We start from the raw sequence: 19,314 nt of genomic DNA on the forward strand, positions 1-19,314 counted from the left end.
GAAGGGGGCAGGTCATTCTTATTGCTGGGGGTAGGGGTGGGGTATACCAATTACAGTCAGGCCGTTAGTCCTCACAACTCGATGGGCTAAATGCCATTAGCTCTAATAGCTGCTCAATAGCCCTGTAATTGGAAGGCAGGGAAAGGGGGGGGAGAGGGAAATTAGGCTAATTAGGGTGGCAGCATCTGTTTGTTTCTCCTTTCAACTGGAGTCCCATTAGCCCCACCCCCCCCCCCCACCCTCCCCAGGTTCGCTGCCTGATGCCCAGCAGGCGGTGGACAAATGGGAGATCCTCCACCTGACCTGCCCCCTCCCAGCTATCCTGCTACCCAGCTTCATACAAAAGGTTCTGTTAGCACAGACACTGCCAAACCCGTGTAGATACAGAACATAAGGACCCTGAGAAAAGGCACACAACCATCTTACATCACCTCATAGGTAAGACATGCCTATTTGAATCCTCTACTGATAGAGGCTCAAGCACTCAAACATTTAATCAGGGATACCTACCAATTTGTTTCACTTCCTGTTTACTTCAAGTCATGCTGGTGTTCCCCTAACCTCAAAACTAAATGGCCAACACTCTGAGTTAACAGGCAAAAAACTCTGTCTGTGCTGGGTTAGGATTGATGCAAGGCAGCTGGGGGTCTGTGCTTGTGTGTTAATGCCTGGTGATTAATGGTAAGGGCACCTCTGGCTGGCTGTACAGCACCGGCATGTGTCCCACTCACAAAGGCAGACAGGCAGCAGAGCAGGGATAGGACCACAGGAGCTGAGGCTGATCCATATGAGGTCTCCATCCTCTCCCTACTTCAAGGCCGCCATAGCAGCCCTTTAGAGAAGCATAATGTGACCACTGTCCAATTGCAAGCTATGTTAGAAAGCTTCACTCATACTCATTCCTCATCAGTTAAAGTTGTTGACTGGGGAGTCAGGACCGGGTCAAAATTTTATTAAACAAGGTTAATCGAGACCCCGGGGTGTCTTCCTACTTAAGCCTGTGGATTACAGAGCCCCTATAGTGCCCTGCGCCATTTTGTTTTAAATCAAAAACTCTCAGTTATCATCAGTCTGCAGAAGGTCTGCTGGGAAGCAGACACATGATCCTAAAGTTCATGGTCCCATCACCAGACCTGCTCTTCCAGAGATCTTATGGCTTGACGGCAACCAGGAGCTTCACAGCTTCCACAGCTGAGAAAACCGGCAACGTGTGCTGGACGGGTTGCCGAAGCTTCAGGATGGACAAGCCAAGGGAAATAAAACTCTGACTGTCTTTAAACCAGCCATCCCATGACACAACAGTACCAGTTTTGTTCCACTACTGAGGGACTAGGGATTCCTGGTCAGAGTGGGCGAATGATGGCGCTGACAGGAGAGGCCTTCGGTGGGAATTAGAATTGATCCAATTCAGCACTGTAAAGCCAGTTAAATAAGCGGGGCTCCGGAGAAATTCCCATCCCAGGCAGGCAGAGACTATACATACCTAATGCCGTCCGCCTCATCTCTGCCGAGACTCTTGCATCCAGCAGCATTTTCTTTGAATCAAATGTCCTTTTCATTTGCAGCTTAGATTGCAGAATTGCCTGCTATTTCCGCACGTACGCCAGTGGACGTGTCGTGGGTGGGTGTTTCCCACATGCGTTTTGGTCCAGTGCGCCTGAGGAACAGAAGAGCACCGCTGGTAATGTGCTCAGTGTCCATTCAGATGTGCCCAGGTCAGAGCCTCTCACACTCTCCCTCTGATGCCCCTCTCCGCCCCTTTAGTTTCCTCGAGCCCCTGCTAGCTTCCCTTAAGAAACCGCACAATGGCATCATAATGGCGATCCACACAAAGAGCACCATTTTGGAAGGCTCCCAAACCTTTCCCCTCCAACCCCAACCCCCCGTCACCCCACTCCTCCTCTCTTCTTTTTGAGAGGAGAAAAGAGGAAAAAAATGCAACAGTATCACTGGGCCGTACGGGGGAAAAAATGCACCCCCCTAAAGTCGCCCGAACAGCAGCGACCCAAATCCCCATCTTTGTGAATGATAAACACTCACAAAGGGAAAGGACACTTTTTAGTGCAAGAGTAGAGGTGGTGGTAAAGACGCCGGCTCTTTCAGTCTCTTGTCTGGCTGCGGGGAGACCGGCCCAAGCCCTCTTCGTGAATAGACGGGGCTAGCCCGAGTTCACATACCTCGAACGGTCTAGGAGTCACGGGGGAGGCAAGACGTAAATCAACACGCCGGTATTTTCCCAAAAGATGTGTATCGTTTCTTAAACAAATACAGGCTGTATTTATAGGACCTTGCTTGTCTGAGGAGCCGAAGAAACTGCACGAGAGAAAATGTTTCCCAGACATCGCAAGTGGCCTTTCTCTTCATCCCGTTTTATTCTAGGCTCTCGGATTGGTTTTACCCGTGTTTTTGTTACTTGGTCTGTCAGGGTTCGCGGCGGCAAGGAATACGGAGCCTGAGAACGCAGAAGGCAAAATATTTGGAAATAACAGCAGCGCCATTTGCTCAGTAAGTCCCTCCCTGAACAAGAAATCGCAAGTAAAGTTTCCCAGAACGGCCTGCATGCTTTAGCATAACTTGGTCCACAAACCACGAGAGCATTCCGGCTTGAGTCGTCTTGAGATGCACGATGGGTGCCGCTCCCCTACCAAATCACTGCTAACTCAAGCTAACCTGGTCCAGTTAACAATAGGAATTTTACAGAGAATCCTTTGCTCCAATCACTGACCATGAATGAAATAACATCCGTATCAGCCACTGTGAAGACTTTTCCCAGTCCCCTTTACAACCTGGATGCACCAAAAGTCGTAGCAGTGCAAAGGCGTACTCAGGAGCACAAGATTATCAGGTGCCACATCGAGTCCAAAAGGCAACCAGTTCGATAGGAATTACACGTCTTGTGTTTGCCTGTGAATAAACAAGCAGAAGGAACTGAAGCCTAACTCCATTACAGAGAAGTACTTATACACTCAGATTTTCCCCACTCAGGATTAGGAGTCTATAAGCATGTAATCACATCACCTCATTCTCTTGCGTCAAGAGTCTAGGCAGCCGGCTCACAGAGAAGATGTGCGTCTATTCCCCGCTACCTCATTGATTTTTGCTCCCCAGGGCTGGTGGAGATAGAGGTATTGATTACGGTTTGCAACCTATGCAGATTGACAGTAAGGAAGAGTCATACAGTATAAGGACAAAGGCAAAGATGGAATGAGAGAGGCCAGATGAGATGAGATGAGCTGTCAGCCCAGCCTCAAAGGCTAACATTCAATAAGAGACTTAATGAACCTCTGTCTTTAAGGTGTCTGAGTGGGGTTTCATTGTAAAAGGAGAATTCTTGGAGCTAGACAATCAAGGTCTTAAAGGGCCAGAATTGTGAAGGCAGGTTTAAAACCCCCAAACAAGGTGGATTTCAGCCAGAATCATCTGCTTGTGTGCACTGTACTTAACCACCCATGGCAAAGATGGTGGAAGGTTGTAAAATTTAACATGATGACATTATCTACATGCCGCGAGGCACAGGACCTGCTGGGTAGGGGTGAGATGCTTAATCAGCAATAGGTCTTGATGTGAAGCATCAAAGAACACCACAAATTCACAGGAAATTTAAGGGCACCCAAGTTCTTCCATAGATAAGTCATCCAAAACATGCTTTTATTACCCAGATATGCTTTAATCCAGTTTCACTCTATTTTCTTTGGTAAAGTGCTCATCAGTCCTAAAGAATTACGGAAATGCATAACTCAAGGTGCATAAGGAACAGTGCATGACAGCTTTACACAAATATACTCCCACAAGTTACTGTTACCATCATATTTATTGTTATTTAGTCACTCGTAGAACATGTACAGATATTTACAGAGGACTGTGCTTACATTCTTTTAAAAATAAAAAAAAAACGTAGCAGCCACTGTCCTCTCCTATTGTTTGAGGTCATTTTGAAGCAGATTTGTTCAAAGAGATGGCATAACACACAGCAAACCATCTTCATATTTCACATGTGCAACACCAGTAACGTTGTGTATTTTAATACAAATGGTCGGGTGGAAGGGAAATCACGGGGGCGTCTGGAGGGTTGGCGTCGTCTGGAGACCCCCTTCATGTGGGGGGTTGGGGGTGCTGGGCCACAATAACATCCCATCCAGGGCCCCTACAAAAGGTCCAGGGGGTCCATACACAGACCGCTCCTTTAGTTCACGTCAACGGCATGGCATACCAGCAGAAAAGCCATTTCTGAATATCGGGGTGGGGGGGGGGGGCTCCCGTTCTCATGTTTCAGACATGGTGTGTAGGTCTAAATAAATGGCAGATGTGCATAAAAAAATATAGCAGGGAGACGGTTCGAGGAAGGTCTGGGGGCTCTGAGGAGCGGTCGGCCCCGCCAGTGAGGCGGTGTGACCAAAACCACACTGCTACAGGCCAGAGGGGCTCCAATGGAGGCTGAATTTACCTTGTGGGACCTAGGGGTCCTACTTCCCAGTGGGGGCCAGCCCAGGGCAGGTACTTTCACACTGGATTCCAGGGAGGGGGATAAAGTGTGCCGACATTGATTACGGGGAGCCACACAAAAACCTGTGAAACAGGGGCTTGGGTCTGATGATGAAAACAGGGAGAGTATTATAAAACACAGTCCCCTCCCCCCACAAGAAATTAACATGAATGACACAGGGAGCCTCGAAGGGGAAAAAGTGATTGGCTTCTAGTGCAGAAGAAAAAGTAACAAATAAATAGTGACTATGTTATTAGAAGAATATAAATAACAAGGGAGACGCAATAAAGAAAACTGAGCGGCTGCTACCACTTAATTCGACTATCTATCCTTTTCAAACCCTTGCTTTCCCCTAAAAATAAGCACAGTCTGAATTGTCCAGGTGCACCCCCTCAGTGAGTTGTGCCATCACATCAGCGGGGGTGGGGGATCAGGTGAGGGCTGCCACGTAGGTGCCGAAGCGGCCGGAGATGTCCGAGTGCAGCGAGTGCCAAGCCCCCCCGCGGGCTCCCTCCGCCAGCTCATCCGTGCAATGGACTGCCAGGCAGGTTCCACCTCCACCTGCGCTGGGGTCAGTGCCTGAGGGGGACACAGGGAGGTGGGGGGGGCATGATGAACGCAGCGAATGGGGGAGCACAGAGGCAGCGACCCCCTTGAAACAACTCCACAGGCCCCCCGCCCACCCAGCCCACATTTCAGTTCTCTCCCCTCACCTGCACACCTTAAACAAATACTCAAGGAAATGGTAATCTAGTAAACTAGTACAATTAGGGGAGTAAGTGGTGGAATAGATTAAAAAAAAATTTGGAGTGGGGGGTGTGTGTGAGAGGATGAGGTTAGAACACCTTAAATGTTAGTGTGTTAATGGTCAAGGATGCACTCAATCCATCACCCACTCATACATAGCTCCAAGCATCACAGCAGCGGCAATGCCCTCACACGAGGCAGGAGAAACCCTCATATAAGGCAGCAGAAGCCCTCACACGAGGCAGGAGAAACCCTCATATAAGGCAGCAGAAGCCCTCACACGAGGCAGGAGAAGCCCTCATATAAGGCAGGAGAAGCCCTCACACGAGGCAGGAGACACCCTCACACGAGGCAGGAGAAGCCCTCACACGAGGCAGGAGAAACCCTCACACGAGGCAGGAGAAGCCCTCACACGAGGCAGGAGAAGCCCTCATATAAGGCAGGAGAAGCCCTCACATGAGGCAGGAGAAACCCTCACATGAGGCAGGAGAAACCCTCATATAAGGCAGGAGAAGCCCTCATATGAGGCAGGAGAAACCCTCATATGAGGCAGGAGAAGCCCTCACATGAGGCAGGAGAAGCCCTCACATGAGGCAGGAGAAACCCTCACGAGGCAGGAGAAACCCTCATATAAGACAGGAGAAGCCCTCACACAAGGCAGGAGAAGCCCTCACATGAGGCAGGAAAAACCCTCATATAAGGCAGGAGAAACCCTCATATAAGGCAGGAGAAACCCTCATATGAGGCAGGAAAAACCCTCATATAAGGCAGGAAAAACCCTCACACAAGGCAGGAGAAGCCCTCACACAAGGCAGGAGAAGCCCTCATATGAGGCAGGAAAAACCCTCATATAAGGCTGGAGAAGCCCTCATGCCTCCTGAGGGCCACGACAGCAACTTCGTTATCAAGTGAAGGTGATGGAGGTGGATTCAGTTTAAATTAAACACACCCACCATGCTGGCGTCTGCTCAAGGCAAAGTGTTACATGAGAAAGATGTCTTAACCCAGAGCAGAGAGAGGAAGAGCCGCTGTGCCTCTCACAGCCCTCCAACGTGGTCAGGAAGTGTGGGAACCAAAAAGGCCCAAGATGGAGGGAGCAGCGCAGTTCAGGAAGGCCGAGCAGCCACAGGTACAAGCCGGGGGGGCCTCGTCACAGCATCGCGGGGACAAAACACTCCTCCGCCAGCTTTGGGTCACGTGGAGCCTGGAGGTAGAGCACAGCACCCCCACACAGCGGAGGACCTGACAGGGACATGGCCGCCCCAGACTCATCACTCACAGAGGGGGTGGAGACTTGGGGGTGGGGCGGGGGGATTGAGGGATGAGGGCCGTGCGAGACACGGAGAGATGCAATTTCACCCTTGATGACCTCCGTCTCCATGACAGATTCGGCTCCTTCGTGGGGGGCAGGGATTGGCGTTTCCCTCCACATCTGAATTTTTTTCTCTCCCTCTACCCCCAACCAGAGTTGAAGCATTCCAGCCAATCCAGCAGGGGGGGGTGACCCCTGGAATGGAAAAGCAGGAGGGTCTGGCAAAAATGTCAAGGAGCTAGGGTCCTCCCCCACCTCTCAGAGTCCCCCAGGGTCGTACTGTGGCGGGGGGGGGGGGGGATGACTGGGGGCGGGGACTGTCTCTGACGGGGGGCGTGTGTGCTGGGGAATCTCTGCTTCACACCACTTGCTACTTCTGTCAATCACCCCCAACCCCTTATACCCCCCCACAGGCCACACTAGCTGGTCACCGCTAACCCAGCCAACCCCCCCACTCTCCCTTCGATTCTACTGGTACACAAAGCTCAGTGCCAACCCCTCCCCCATCTACAGCAAGCAAGACTTTCACACACAACCTTGCTCAAGAAAAAAGAACAAAAAAACACTCTGCACAGGCACTTAGTGTAATTTATACCTGAAATCTGTCTCCATCTTGTGCAATTTTTATAAAGTTTCCCTTCAGACACATTTGTATAAAATGCTTAATCCCAGAAGGCTCCGCTCTGGAAATGCCTGTCTGGTCCATTTGAGCAAAAGGAACACTTCAATCTTCAGCTTTAAAAGGAGACCACATCTTGGTGCGCATAGGCACAGGCATGCTGGTCTAGCGATGGACCACTGCTGTGAAAGAGATCATGTAGGAGAGAAAACCGGAGACCTCCTGAAGCTGCACAAAACAACACTGTCACAGAAAAGCGAGACTCCTGATAAATTCATATTCCTGTTTTTGAATTATTGTGTACAAATAACATGGGAATGTATCACAGCCATGTAAAGTGCCTTGGGGCAACTCTGTTGTGAAAGGCGCTATAAAAAAATTAACTGAACTGAATTAAAACATAAGTGTGCTCTCCTTACTGTGTAAGCAAAACGCACATGCTCTTTATAAATGATCAACTAAGGGAAAGTGTTTAGTTGGCCATACCAACAATGTGCCAACACTGGGGGTGTATATCAAAACCAAGAACGCGAGGAACGTGTTTGTGTTCTGGGCAAGAGCGTTCTTGCCAACTTGCTTCCCAAGAATGAACTTGGGACACAATGAATCATGGGATTGTTCTTGTTGGTGAGGACGTGACCGATGCATCCTTGATATTTGGGGCTGGACAAGAATGAGGTGCAGGGGTTTTTACCCTCCTCTGTACTACTGTTCTCCAGAACTGGAACTATATTTCCCCAATGAAAGATGATGTCAAACAGGTACGTGAGAATACAAGAACGGTCAAGTACCCATACTGAAAAACATCCTGGTGGTTAGCCAACACTGGGCTTAACTCTTTGTTGTGCTGCAAAGTGTTCTCTGAGTTTATTTGCAATGCACCTCTTTGCAACCAGGTAATGCTGGGAAACCTATACAAGACCTGGATTATTGCACCATGTGAGTTTTGATTTGACAGCAGAAGTCAGACAGCTCTCTGGCTGATGAGCAGACTCCTGGATGATGGAGTACCGCATGTGGTTACGGCCCCAGCAAGACTGGCCGGGACGTGGCGGACAATGTCTGGTGCTGATGGGCAGTTGACTGAATCAAACTGAATAGCACCAATAATGAAAACACCCGACCTAGCAGTAAACAGACACACAGACACCTAATTAAATGTAATACAATAGTGATCTTCTCCCTGCTTTACAATGACGCAACCTTTCTCACTGCCAGACATGCATGTCTCTATGCCCCTAGGAAACTGTCCGCTTAGAGTTTATCTCTTTGCAGTCCACACACCTCACCACCATCCAGGTGAACGCAGCATCCTCTGAAAGCAGGTAGCCTGGGGGGTTGACAGAGGAGAGCTGAAATAGGACAAACTAGGCCTCTGATTTTGACTCAGCTGCCAGATCACCCGCTCGTTAGGCTAAACTTCGAAACCTGAAAGCTGCAGGACCGGAGAAGTTGGTCTGGGGCTTCAGGCTCGAGACGTGGGCCGGGTCCCTCCAGCCGCGGGACAGCTATTGGCGCTAACTCTCTGCTGGCCTTATTGCCTGTGGAACTACTCCAATGTTCTGAAATATACCGGAATAAAATATTTTAAATGTCGCCACTATACACAAGCGCACACACACACACACACACATATATGCAGAAAGTTTGAGAGAAAAGAGAATGAGGTGGACAGAAAGTCATTTTTTGAGAAAGAGGGCTGGAAGAAAATGTTACAGTTAGTGGCGGTCTACAAAACTGAATCTTTATATGTATTTCTCTCATTCTGCCAGGAAAAACGGCTCCAGAAAGACTAAACAGGACATGAGGAATCCTTCAGCTGAAACAACACCAGCTACCAGCGAAATACTGAGCGCAGCCGGCCCCCAGTCCCAAACCGGGCGTCACTGGCTGTGGATGTTTTTTCCAGAAATTAACAGCTCAATAATATAGAAAATCTGCATGATTGCCCCAAAAACAAACACATATGCAAATAAATCCATCACACAAATGGTCAAGTGAAGAGGTAATACAGCATGACCCCACAACACTAACCCCATACAAAAACCAGACCCCTGAAGAAGCACGACATGACAGAACTCGACCATCTAAACCAGGGGTGGGCAATCTTATCTGCAAAGGGCCGGTGTGTGTGCAGGTTTTTGGGATAAGCTGTAGGTCAGCTGTTCAAACCCAGGTGTGAGGACTCTTCAGCCAATCAGTCCTCTAAGTAGTAGTCTAATTAGGGAGTTGCAGCGAAAACCCGCATACACACCGGCCCTTTGCGGATAAGATTGCCCACCCCTGGTCTAAACCCACCAGCACCCATCTTTAGTGAGAGTGACATTACCTTGAGGCAAAATTAGACACATGTTCAGACAGGGATCCCCTTTACAGCCTTCAAACGGGTACTGGGGCGACAGGAGGCTTAAGAAAAACAAACAAAACACCGGATACTATACTGATTTTTTTTTTTTTTAAACAAAGAAATGTCAGCAAGCACAAGCCGGCACAAAACACACACACACGAACACGCACGCACGCACACACTCATGTACTCATATCTTTGTGGGGACTCTCCATTCATTTATATGGGCGAAACCCTAACGCCAGCAAATACAATCTTAACCCCTACCCAGCCCTAACATTAACCATAAGTAACCAAACTAAATACAAGACTTTTGGCATTTTTAGTTTTTTGAATGCAGTCACAGATTTTTATAAAATTGAGTTTCCCCTTGTGGGGAAAATAACAGGTTTTTTTTTTTTATCACATTTAGGGACATTTGGTCACCATGATGTAATGTATATCTGACCCCCACACACACACACACACAGACAAACACACAAACAAACACACAAACACAGACACACACACACACAAAAAACACATACAAACAAAGAGATACAGACACATACAGAAACACAGACACACACACACGTGCGTACATGTACACACACACACACACACACACACACACAAACACACACACAGACACACGCACACGACAGAAAAGATCCCCCAGCTCCCTGAAGATCTCTCAAGCTGACAGCTAACGTCTGAAATGTGATGCCCGGACAGAGACCCCCCCCCCCCCCCCCCCGTGACTGTAATGTAGGGGGGGACCTCAGGGGACACTCATTTGACTAAACGCAGCTTCTCCTAATTTCCTCGCTTTTAGTCCCCTTTCCAGGTGGTAAACTGCAACAGAAAATTAACACACACCAAGTCACATACATGACAAAGTTTATACAAAACAAAAAAATGCCAGCAACAGGAACCACACTCATCACACACACACACACACATACATACACACACACACACACACATATACACACACACACACACATACATACACACACACACACATACACATAGGTTTGTAATTATATCTTTGTGGGGACTCTCCATTCATTTCTATAGGGAAAACTCTAATCCCAACATGACGACCTTAACCCCTACCTAGCCCTAACCTTAACTATCGGTAACCAAACAAAATACGAGACTTTTGGCATTTTTACTTTTTTGATTGCATTCACAGATCTTTGTGGTGACCCGAAAAATGGCGCCGACAACATTAAAAATACAGGTTTTTATTACATTGTGGGGAACATTTGGTCCCTACAATGTAATATAAACCCAATACACACACACACACACACACACACACACACACGGCTCTGATGCGTACAGCAAACTTCCTGTAGCACATGTGAGTATTCCTGCCGGCACCATGTTACCACTGATAATCCCTGCATTTAGACGGAAATACTTATCAAGACAAGACACGGCGTGGTGTTTTTGGTGGGAGGTGTATATGTGTGTGTGGGGGGGGTGGTTGGCTACCTCAGGCTGTTTTTTCATTCCCACAAATGTCAATCAGGATCCATTGAACCGAAAAACGAAAAAATCCCAAATGACTCATCAGCCACACCGACTCCCTGAGTAACATAACGGCACCAGCCGGGTGCTGAGGACCAGCGCAAACTGACAGCAGATTCAGGACTCAGATGATAATCAGCACAGCAGTATTTACACTCATTTGCTTCTCACAAAGTGACTTAGCTCCATAGCAAATAGTCCTATGATGCTAATTTTTTAAAGGTTATTACTATGGCAGACGGTCAACACAAGATCCATCCTGCAGCTTCTAAATCCAGTAACCTTCATCACTGCAGATCTGCCCGGTGCCTTGACCACTGTCCCACCCGTTGCTTCAGCTTTCTGATGGCTTCCTGCAACGTGATGCATCTATGGCCATGTGCACCTCAACAACAGGGGCCGGGGGGGGGATACCTTTTTAGAAAGATGTAAGAAAACCATCAAGTCTGAAGGGAATTAAGTTTCCTCTCACCTTAGCTTGGGAGCATCCTGACCCTGTGCCACCATATTTGGTGCTGTCTTCGTATCCAATTAGTAAATTGTCATTCTGTGTCCAAAATGGCAACTGCTTGTAATTACAGCAGATTACAATTAACAGCTATTTCTAGTCCATCCTATGGTCTACTTTGCTGCTGGCTTTTAGTTGAATCTCTCTCTCTCTCTCTCTCTCTCTCTCACACACACACACACACACACACACACACACACACACCTGATCTGCTCTCACCAACGATTTATAACTGTAAATGTTAAATGAGTCAACCTGGCAGTGACAGTCCCTCTAACCTCCACAAACCCAGGGCTAGCTGCTACAGGGTAAAGTAAACTGTGTGCGTGTTTGGACTTAACACTCCTGAGGATATTCTTTTACACAAACACACACAGCTCTCCCCTCCGTCAGGACCGCCGCTCCTCATGAAAAACCTTCGGCGAAGCACGCAGGCGCACGGACGGCATGGGCGCAGGGGGCTGGAGACGGGCGAGCGGAACGGGAGCGACATCGCGACACCGAGCCGATGCCAACGATTACCGATTATCAGGCAATGGCACAAGTGTAGTCACCAGACCACGAAATGCGCATTATGAAACCGTTATTACATTAGCCCATTACAGATATTATACATTAAATGGGCAAGGAATTTCTAAACAACCTGGCGTAAATTTATTTAAAATTAATATCCTGACCTTTACAAAATCGGATGCTTGGTTTGATATAGGAACCAGCTTTTTAAAATTAGTTTGTGGTTTGAAAAAAAAAAATCCACAGAACCTTAGCTGACCTTTTAATAGTCACATTCGGTTTATTGTTTTTATAGATAAATACTCACATGGATTTCATGCCGTGTCCGTGTATTTGTTTAAGAAAAACTGATCCATTTTCCATAGCCCTGTCAGTTTAATTATTTTCTGTTATTTTTATTAGTTGTTTACCAAAATGAATCACAAATAGCCGATAACACGAGCAATCGCTGCTGTGATAAACTTTGCGGCATTTGAGTGGATTTCAGCAGTTAAATTAGTAAGTTTATACATTGCAAAACATCATCAGTCATATTAAATATTTCTATATCGTTCGGATAAAGGCATATACTCGCAGACATTTCTTCAAATATTGTTAATATCCATCTTAGGAAAAAGTTAATATACAATGATACTATATATAGAATATTATCATGCATTAGAGTTGCCTGAAAGTTTTGGGAGAAGAACAGTATTGCGGCGCCTCGGTCATGCACAGGACCGTAAAAATAGAGCAATTTACCGTGTTACGGATAGCCTACAATTAGTACAATAGCGTACAATTTCTAATGATTTTTGATAATTTCCTTGTATTTTCTTTCCATGAGTGCACCCCCTTGTAGGAACCGTACAGCCGAGGACACACGTTTTAAATAGGCTACTGTGCGTATAAACCGTGGGGAAGATAGTTAATTATAGATAAGAGATACCCATACGAGAAGATTATTTAATGAGAATGTACTTTATATTTGCTGCTCGTCGGTTGGAAAATACAGAGGAACTGGGGATGTCAGGGGCAGGTACCGGCGGGCTGCCCGTCTAAAGCCGGTGCAACTCGGCTGGACCCGTGGTTAAGGCACCGAGGAGAAAGAAGCCCGGCCTTTGTCCACGTATCCCCCCACATTAAAAAACAAATTAACGACCTGCGCACCCGCTGAACGGTCGGCCGACCAGCCAACTACCTGACGGTTTTATCTAGCGGAGGGGAGGAAAAGCTTGCCAGGCCGCTTATGATTAGCTTGGTTCATAAATAGTAAGTAATCAACCTAAGCACCGGCGTAATTGTGCAAAAAAATCCCTAAACCAGTTTCATTGAGTCGGATAAAACTAGACATTTAGAATGAATTGAAGCATTACTTTGTTAGGGACTTCTGCACAACCCGGCAGACGACATACAAAACGACTTAGTGCAACCCCCCCCCCCCCACGGCCGTTGTTCTCTGCGGCGCGGTAATCCAATTACACACAGATGGTTTACTGTGTAATTTAATGTGCATCGCTATTTCCATGTCTTTAAAATATCTTAGACACGAATTGCTTCATATTTTCAGTTTAATGTATACCAAATTTCCAAATATGTACATTTTCGTATAACATCAGTATGGAAAGGTCACGCTGTTTTAGTCTTTTTCGAAAGTTTTACGTGAAACTGAAATTACGTTTTTACTTCCCTTGTTAATTGCGCTGTGCACTAGATTAATCTGCTCATTCCATTAACGGTAAGGGCCGCAGGTTTGCAGTACGGTGTAAAGGAGCCGCGCTGAGGTGTCATTAATATCGACGACAGAAACCAGAGAGGATGGGAGCGAAGGAAGCAGCAGAGACGCGTCCCTGTGCAGACCGCGGGATCGTGCAAATCTTCAATATTGTTAAAGGATTTTTTTTTATAAGGATTTGAGGGGTTTCAACTATTTTAGTTCAAGGACAGTGCGTCGTATTTTAATTTCCTTATAACACAATCTTTTTCCAGTATAACACACTTTGAAAACGTTTTATGCAAAAAAATAAGCAATAATAATAATTTTTAAAAAATTCGGAAAGTGAACCTGATTTGCTTTGAAATTAAACACATACATATGTAAATAAATAATAAATGTTTTATGAAAGACGAGGAAAATTTCAAATTTTTTGTATTTTTAAAAAGGAAAAGGTACATGATTTCACCCAGGATGTCAATGAACTTGGCAGAATTTTAGTTTGTTTTTATTACAAATAAAAAGCCTGAACTTCAAAATGAAGCTTAAAATGAAAAGCTGTTTACATTTTTTAAAAAATGTACAATAATTGCCCAGCAGAATAAAATCTGTCACACGTTTACACCATGTCTTTTCACTTGTGTTCGAAGCTGGTTTTTGATGAGTAAAACGAAGACACTCCCCCACCCAGCTGTAAAAACACCCAGGGAAAGCTCAGGGCCTACACCCGGCCAGCCCGCGTGCTTCCTGAAAGCCCTGCAGACCCATTTTACCTTCTCTGTGGTTGCCGTGAGATCCCGCCTTTTCCCAGGATGCCGTGGTGCTGTTGTCATCCTCCACACTGCCCCCTGTGGCTTTGTCGCCGGGCACAAACCAGGCAGCGTGCTGCTCTGCCATAAGGGAGTCCAGGTCGATGGCGTCGGCTGTGGCTTTCCCGCCACCGGGGCCGCGGTGCCGCGGTGGCTCTGCGTCGCCGTCGATCCGCCCGCCGCCTTTCGCCCCCGTGGTACGATCGTCCGAGATGTTGAACTGCTGCCTCTGCAGCTGGATTTGGGCCTGCAGGATCTCCAGGGGATGGAGCTCGTCGTGGGTGGTGCCGGGGGTGCCCAGCGTGTAGCCGGCCGGTGCCATGCTCGGCGGGTGCTGCCCTCCCATCATCCTCAGGGGCCTGGGGGAGCCGCTCACCAGCGGGCTGCATGCGGGCTTGCAGGTGTCCGAACTTGAGGAAACCTCATCCTCATTGCCGTAGCTGGTGGCCACGAAGCCTCCGCTTGTGTCATCGGGGTATTCGCCCTGCGGAGAGCTGCCGTCGGACCTGGGGACGCTCTGGATGCCGCTGTCCAGGGAGGACATGAGGTCGGGCTGGTCCCCCAGGAGCAGGTTGTCCCCCTTGCCCCAGGATGTCAGAGGCTCCTCCTGGAGTTTATCTGAGCCCCTCTCCCCCCCACTAGCAGAGGGGGTAACAGTGGGGGTGCCACCTTCAGAGCTAAAGAAGTCCCCCGGGCTCATGCATCCACCCTCCTCCTTCCTGCTCCACCTCCCTCTCCCACACCCAGGGTGTCCCCTCCCCTCGCCCCCTGGGGGGGCATCCACATTGAAGTTTGGGGAGGGGGCATTCACTTCCCCCGGCCCAATCTGGATTGCCTCGCCCTGACTCAGAAGCTGACTGCTGCCTGGCGACCGACTGCCCTGACTGGTGTCGCCCTGGAAACGGTCGCTGACCACACCCCCTACACCGCCGCCAGGGTCCTGATCTGTGAGGCTTGGTTTGTGTCGGGGCTCACTCGGGCCCTTCTTGTTGAACGTCACATTGAGGTTGGGGGCCCCCAGGCTGGCGATCATGTTCTGGCAGGCAGTGGAGAGCGCCGCCAGGCAGCTCTGACCGAACGACCCCTCCTTCCCGCTCGACTTGCCTAGGATGTCCAGGGACAGCGTGCCCAGATTTCCTGAGGACAAGCGCTGCCCGTTTGGAAACTCGGGCTGCCCACGGAAACTCCCCGACAGGGCGTTGTTTTGCGGAGTCCCTGCCTGTCGTTGGACCCCCCCAAAAGGGAAGCCGAGTTGAGGCCCCGCGGGGGCTCCCGTGAAATCAGGCCTATTCGGGAGGCTGGGCGCAGATCCAGGAGACCTCATCTGCTGGTGACCGCCTATGCTGTTCCCGAACTGTGACTGGATGCCGGGGGACATGAGGGACTGGCAGTGGGAGTGGCTGTTATGGGGCAGCCTCATCTGGTCCTGCATGCTCATCCGGCTGGGGCCTGGGCGGTACAGTGCGTCTCCACTGCCGTGCTGCAGCCCCATCGGCATGGGGAGCCTCGGAGTACCACCCAGTCTGCAAGGTGGAATGTCCCCCCTAGGATGCACGCTGGGGTACCAGGGATTCTCCTGGGGTGGCAGGGTGGCCTGCCCATCCACGTTGGCCCTCTCAAAATTTGGCCCCTCATAGTCTCCAACTTGGCTCCCAAGCGCTATGTTGCTAGGAGGCAGGTTGCCGTGGCGATCCAGGTGCTGTGGCCCAGCCGGCCTATTCCTGTGGTGCTGGGTCCTAGATGCCATCTGTTTGATCATCATGGCCGCGTTTTGTCGCTGCTGCTGGGGGCTGCCGTGCTGTATGGGGGGGGCCAGGGGAAAGCCGTCCGTGGAGGGATGAGGGAAGTCCCCAGGGAGGCCTGGATAAGCGGAGGGGGAGATGTGACTATTGCCCCCTTGTGGGGAGTGCAGGCTGCTGCCCCAGTTGCCACAGCCATCCCTGCTAGGGATATCAAAGCGGGGCCTCTTGGCAGCGTGTTCATAAGAAGAGTCAAAGTGCTGCAGTCTTTGACTGGGTGGAGGCAGCGGCTGCATATTAAACATGGGATCCCCATAGGGATGAACTCCATTGCCATCCAGTCTGCCTGTGGGGTATTCAAACTGGCCTTGCTGGTCGGACAGCATCAGCCCACCGTCCTGCATTCCTGGGTGGCTGGAGCTTGGAGACTGGAGCAGGCCTGAGGAGCAGGGGCCTTGCCTGCCAACTGCACCTGCCTGGGGGTGCTGCATAGAGGGATGCCTGCCTCCGGGACCAACCCCTGGATGCACCTTCCTCCCCATCCCGAATCTGTCGTAGAAACCGGCAGGGGGAGGATGTTGTGTCTTGGGGATGCCTGCCCTGGGGATGCCGGGATTACAGTGGGAACTCCCGTCACCTATCACGGGACCCCCCATGCTGTACGGGGGGATGTGGGCATCTGAGGCAGGTGGGGAGAACACAGGAACACCGAAGGGCCCTGAGGGTGCGTCTCCTGGGTAACCATACTCCCTGGGTAACCTGCCTGAGGGTGGCAGCCGACGGGCGTCCTGGCAGGGCGGTTCAGAGGAGGAAGAGGACGACGTCGAAGTGGGCAGACCGTGGAAAGAGGCAGCGCGGTTAGGTGACTGGTCCAAGGGAAGGCATGGAGCAGGCACCACATGGCTCCTGTCAGGGGGGGCTTGGGATTGGAAGTCAGGCAAAGCCCCTGAACGCTGGGGAGGCTGGCTGAAGCCCTCCCCCACCGGGCCCAGGGGAAGCGGCTCACAGATGTCGGAGAAGCCCTGATGGAAGGCGGGCAGCCTCCCACCGTGGATACAGGAAGCAGTGGCCCCGGGGGCCCCCAATCTCGCTCCGAAGTGAGGGTGGTGTGGCCCCTGGCTCACCGGCTCACTGAAGTACGTGTGCATCTGGGGCATCTGCTGATGGTGCTGCAGACCCAGCGGGTGCAGGTCCGGGTGGCCCTGCGGGGGGAAGCCAAACGGCGCGCCCGACTCACTTAGGGGAGCCATACCTTGGGCTGAGGCCACCGGCGCCCCTCCACTGTGGAAAGCCGGATTCTTGTAGTGGGGGTTCATATTCGGGCTCTGCTGGATGGAGTCTCCCTCCCTTTGGCCAGACTTTCTGCTGTGAATCTGAGACCCAAATTGTTCCAGCCCAAACATACTTCGCCGCAATCAATCCAGCATGACAGCCAACTCGCGAGTGCTGAGAGCTGCTTCTGGCAATCTGCTTTTCTAATAAGTCTCTTTTTATCCGTTAAATGAAAAAAAAAGTGGAGGGGTTTCTTATATTGAAAAAATCCACGAAAAAAACCAAGCGTTACGAATTTCAAAATATTCGGGGATAAATCAGCAGGTGCGAGAACACAGCTTAAAAAACATTAAAAGTTAAAACTAGTCCTTATTTATCGTTTTGCAGAAAAGCAAACGTTACGGTGTAAAACATTGCACCTTTCCTCCAGCGTCGCATAAAAAACAGGGAGATGTTTTCCAGTTGCCTTTGCAACTCTTTACTCTTTTAAGCAGATCGACGGTAAAATCATATTATTTCCACCAGCAATACTGTACATCAAAATACTTGTCTATCCAAATAGAACGGCTCTGCGCCCTTTATTATAGCATTTTATAGGTTATAATTGTCATTCATGTAAGTGTGTCCCAACAGACTCCAGTTCTTGCGAATGGCAGCAAGCGTTTCTTAATTAAATACCCAAGTCGAAGAAATCACCTTCCGAACTGAAGGAACAGGTAGGACTGAAGACGCCGCAGGAACGAAAGCTTTTTTGTGACGGTTTAGTAACTTATTTCCCCTCAAAGCTGCCCCAGGCTACTGTCAGCTGCCCCGGGACGAGCGATCCCGCGTCTCGTTTACGAATCCCATCTCCACGCAATAATAATAATAATAATAATTAAAAAAAAACATCCCAAGTAATTTCAATGGGGTGAACGGACAATCATAACGCTTGTAAATCAGGAAATAAACGTCCTTGCAGGAAACAGTCCTTGGATAGTTTGATATTTTTTAAGAAATACAATGGCGGTTAAACGTACTTGTTTTTATTCATGGGATCCTCTGGAAGGCAAAGCGAGAGTCCGCGCATTAACGTAAAAAGCGAGGCCATTAAAGCGACTAATCCTGCGCGTCTTTGCGCCTGGACACTGCGCTGAGTACTAAAAATCCCATTTTATCCATACTCCACCTCCACAACGCGTGTAGGAAGCCGTGTTTTTTCGGTCCTGGGCATTTGAGAGCCGAATCCCATCCCTTCCCCGCCCCCCTCCTGGTCTCTCCTTAGTCCTTGGGGCTTTTGGTCCTTTCCTCAGCCGCAGAGTCTTGGTGTCGTACCTTTTTCATCAAAGGGGCATTTACTGGAACATCGTGCCGGCTCCAGCAACAAGTTCAGCGCTTGTGCCATGCAGCCCGTCAGCGCAGCAGTCGCCAATAGAGCCGCCGTGGGGCGGGATCACCTCTTAAGTCAGCCCGCAGACGCAGAGATCCCCAGCTGGGATCTTCTCTGCACGTCTTATTTTCCAGCGCTTCATATTCCGATACTCTCTAATTTGCCATATTGGTCTATTTTCTCCCTTTTCTATATTTTTTTCCGATGGAGATTCGCAGAACAGGAATTAAATCTAAAGTCCTCATTAATAGAAAAATTATGAGGATGTATCACTTATTTAACTAAAATTGCAAAATGTATGGTTTGTTATAAAGAGCATAGTTTTATATATTTTAAACGGTTGGCACCGGTGTATGTTTATAACGCACACACACACACACACACA

At 49.2% G+C, this 19,314-nt stretch overlaps 1 protein-coding gene across 5 annotated transcripts; it reads right to left on the reverse strand.

Moving 5' to 3' along the window:
- Positions 1–3,792: 3,792 nt before the first annotated feature.
- Positions 3,793–19,017, reverse strand: LOC111842154 (transcriptional activator MN1-like). 5 transcript variants are annotated; one of them, XM_023808492.2, is made up of 3 exons: positions 14,514–19,017; positions 9,491–9,567; positions 4,925–5,062 (listed from the first exon to the last, which is right to left on the reverse strand). In XM_023808492.2, exons 1-2 carry the CDS (start codon positions 17,689–17,691, stop codon positions 9,515–9,517), a joined length of 3,231 nt encoding a protein of 1,076 aa, XP_023664260.2. In that variant the 5' UTR covers positions 17,692–19,017; the 3' UTR covers positions 4,925–5,062; positions 9,491–9,514. The 5 variants fall into 5 exon arrangements, 4 of the variants coding, with proteins under 4 accessions (XP_023664259.2, XP_023664260.2, XP_023664258.2 ...); XR_011992358.1 differs by having other exon boundaries at positions 4,945–5,062; positions 8,590–9,567; XM_023808490.2 differs by lacking the exon at positions 9,491–9,567 and adding an exon at positions 6,590–6,737 and having other exon boundaries at positions 4,989–5,062.
- Between the last annotated feature and the right edge of the window lie 297 nt (positions 19,018–19,314).

The sequence above is a fragment of the Paramormyrops kingsleyae genome, chromosome 7, assembly GCF_048594095.1.
Source record: "Paramormyrops kingsleyae isolate MSU_618 chromosome 7, PKINGS_0.4, whole genome shotgun sequence".
NCBI lineage: Eukaryota > Metazoa > Chordata > Actinopteri > Osteoglossiformes > Mormyridae > Paramormyrops > Paramormyrops kingsleyae.

What these genes read in the sequence shown, in the direction of transcription:
- LOC111842154 (XM_023808490.2), bottom strand. Translation starts at nt 17,691, where the DNA reads ATGTTTGGGCTGGAACAATTTGGGTCTCAGATTCACAGCAGAAAGTCT. An exon ending in TCACGGCAACCACAGAGAAG is followed by an intron (nt 6,738 to 14,513) that starts GTAAAATGGGTC and finishes TTTCCATTCCAG; the next exon opens with GGGTCACCCCCCCCTGCTGG.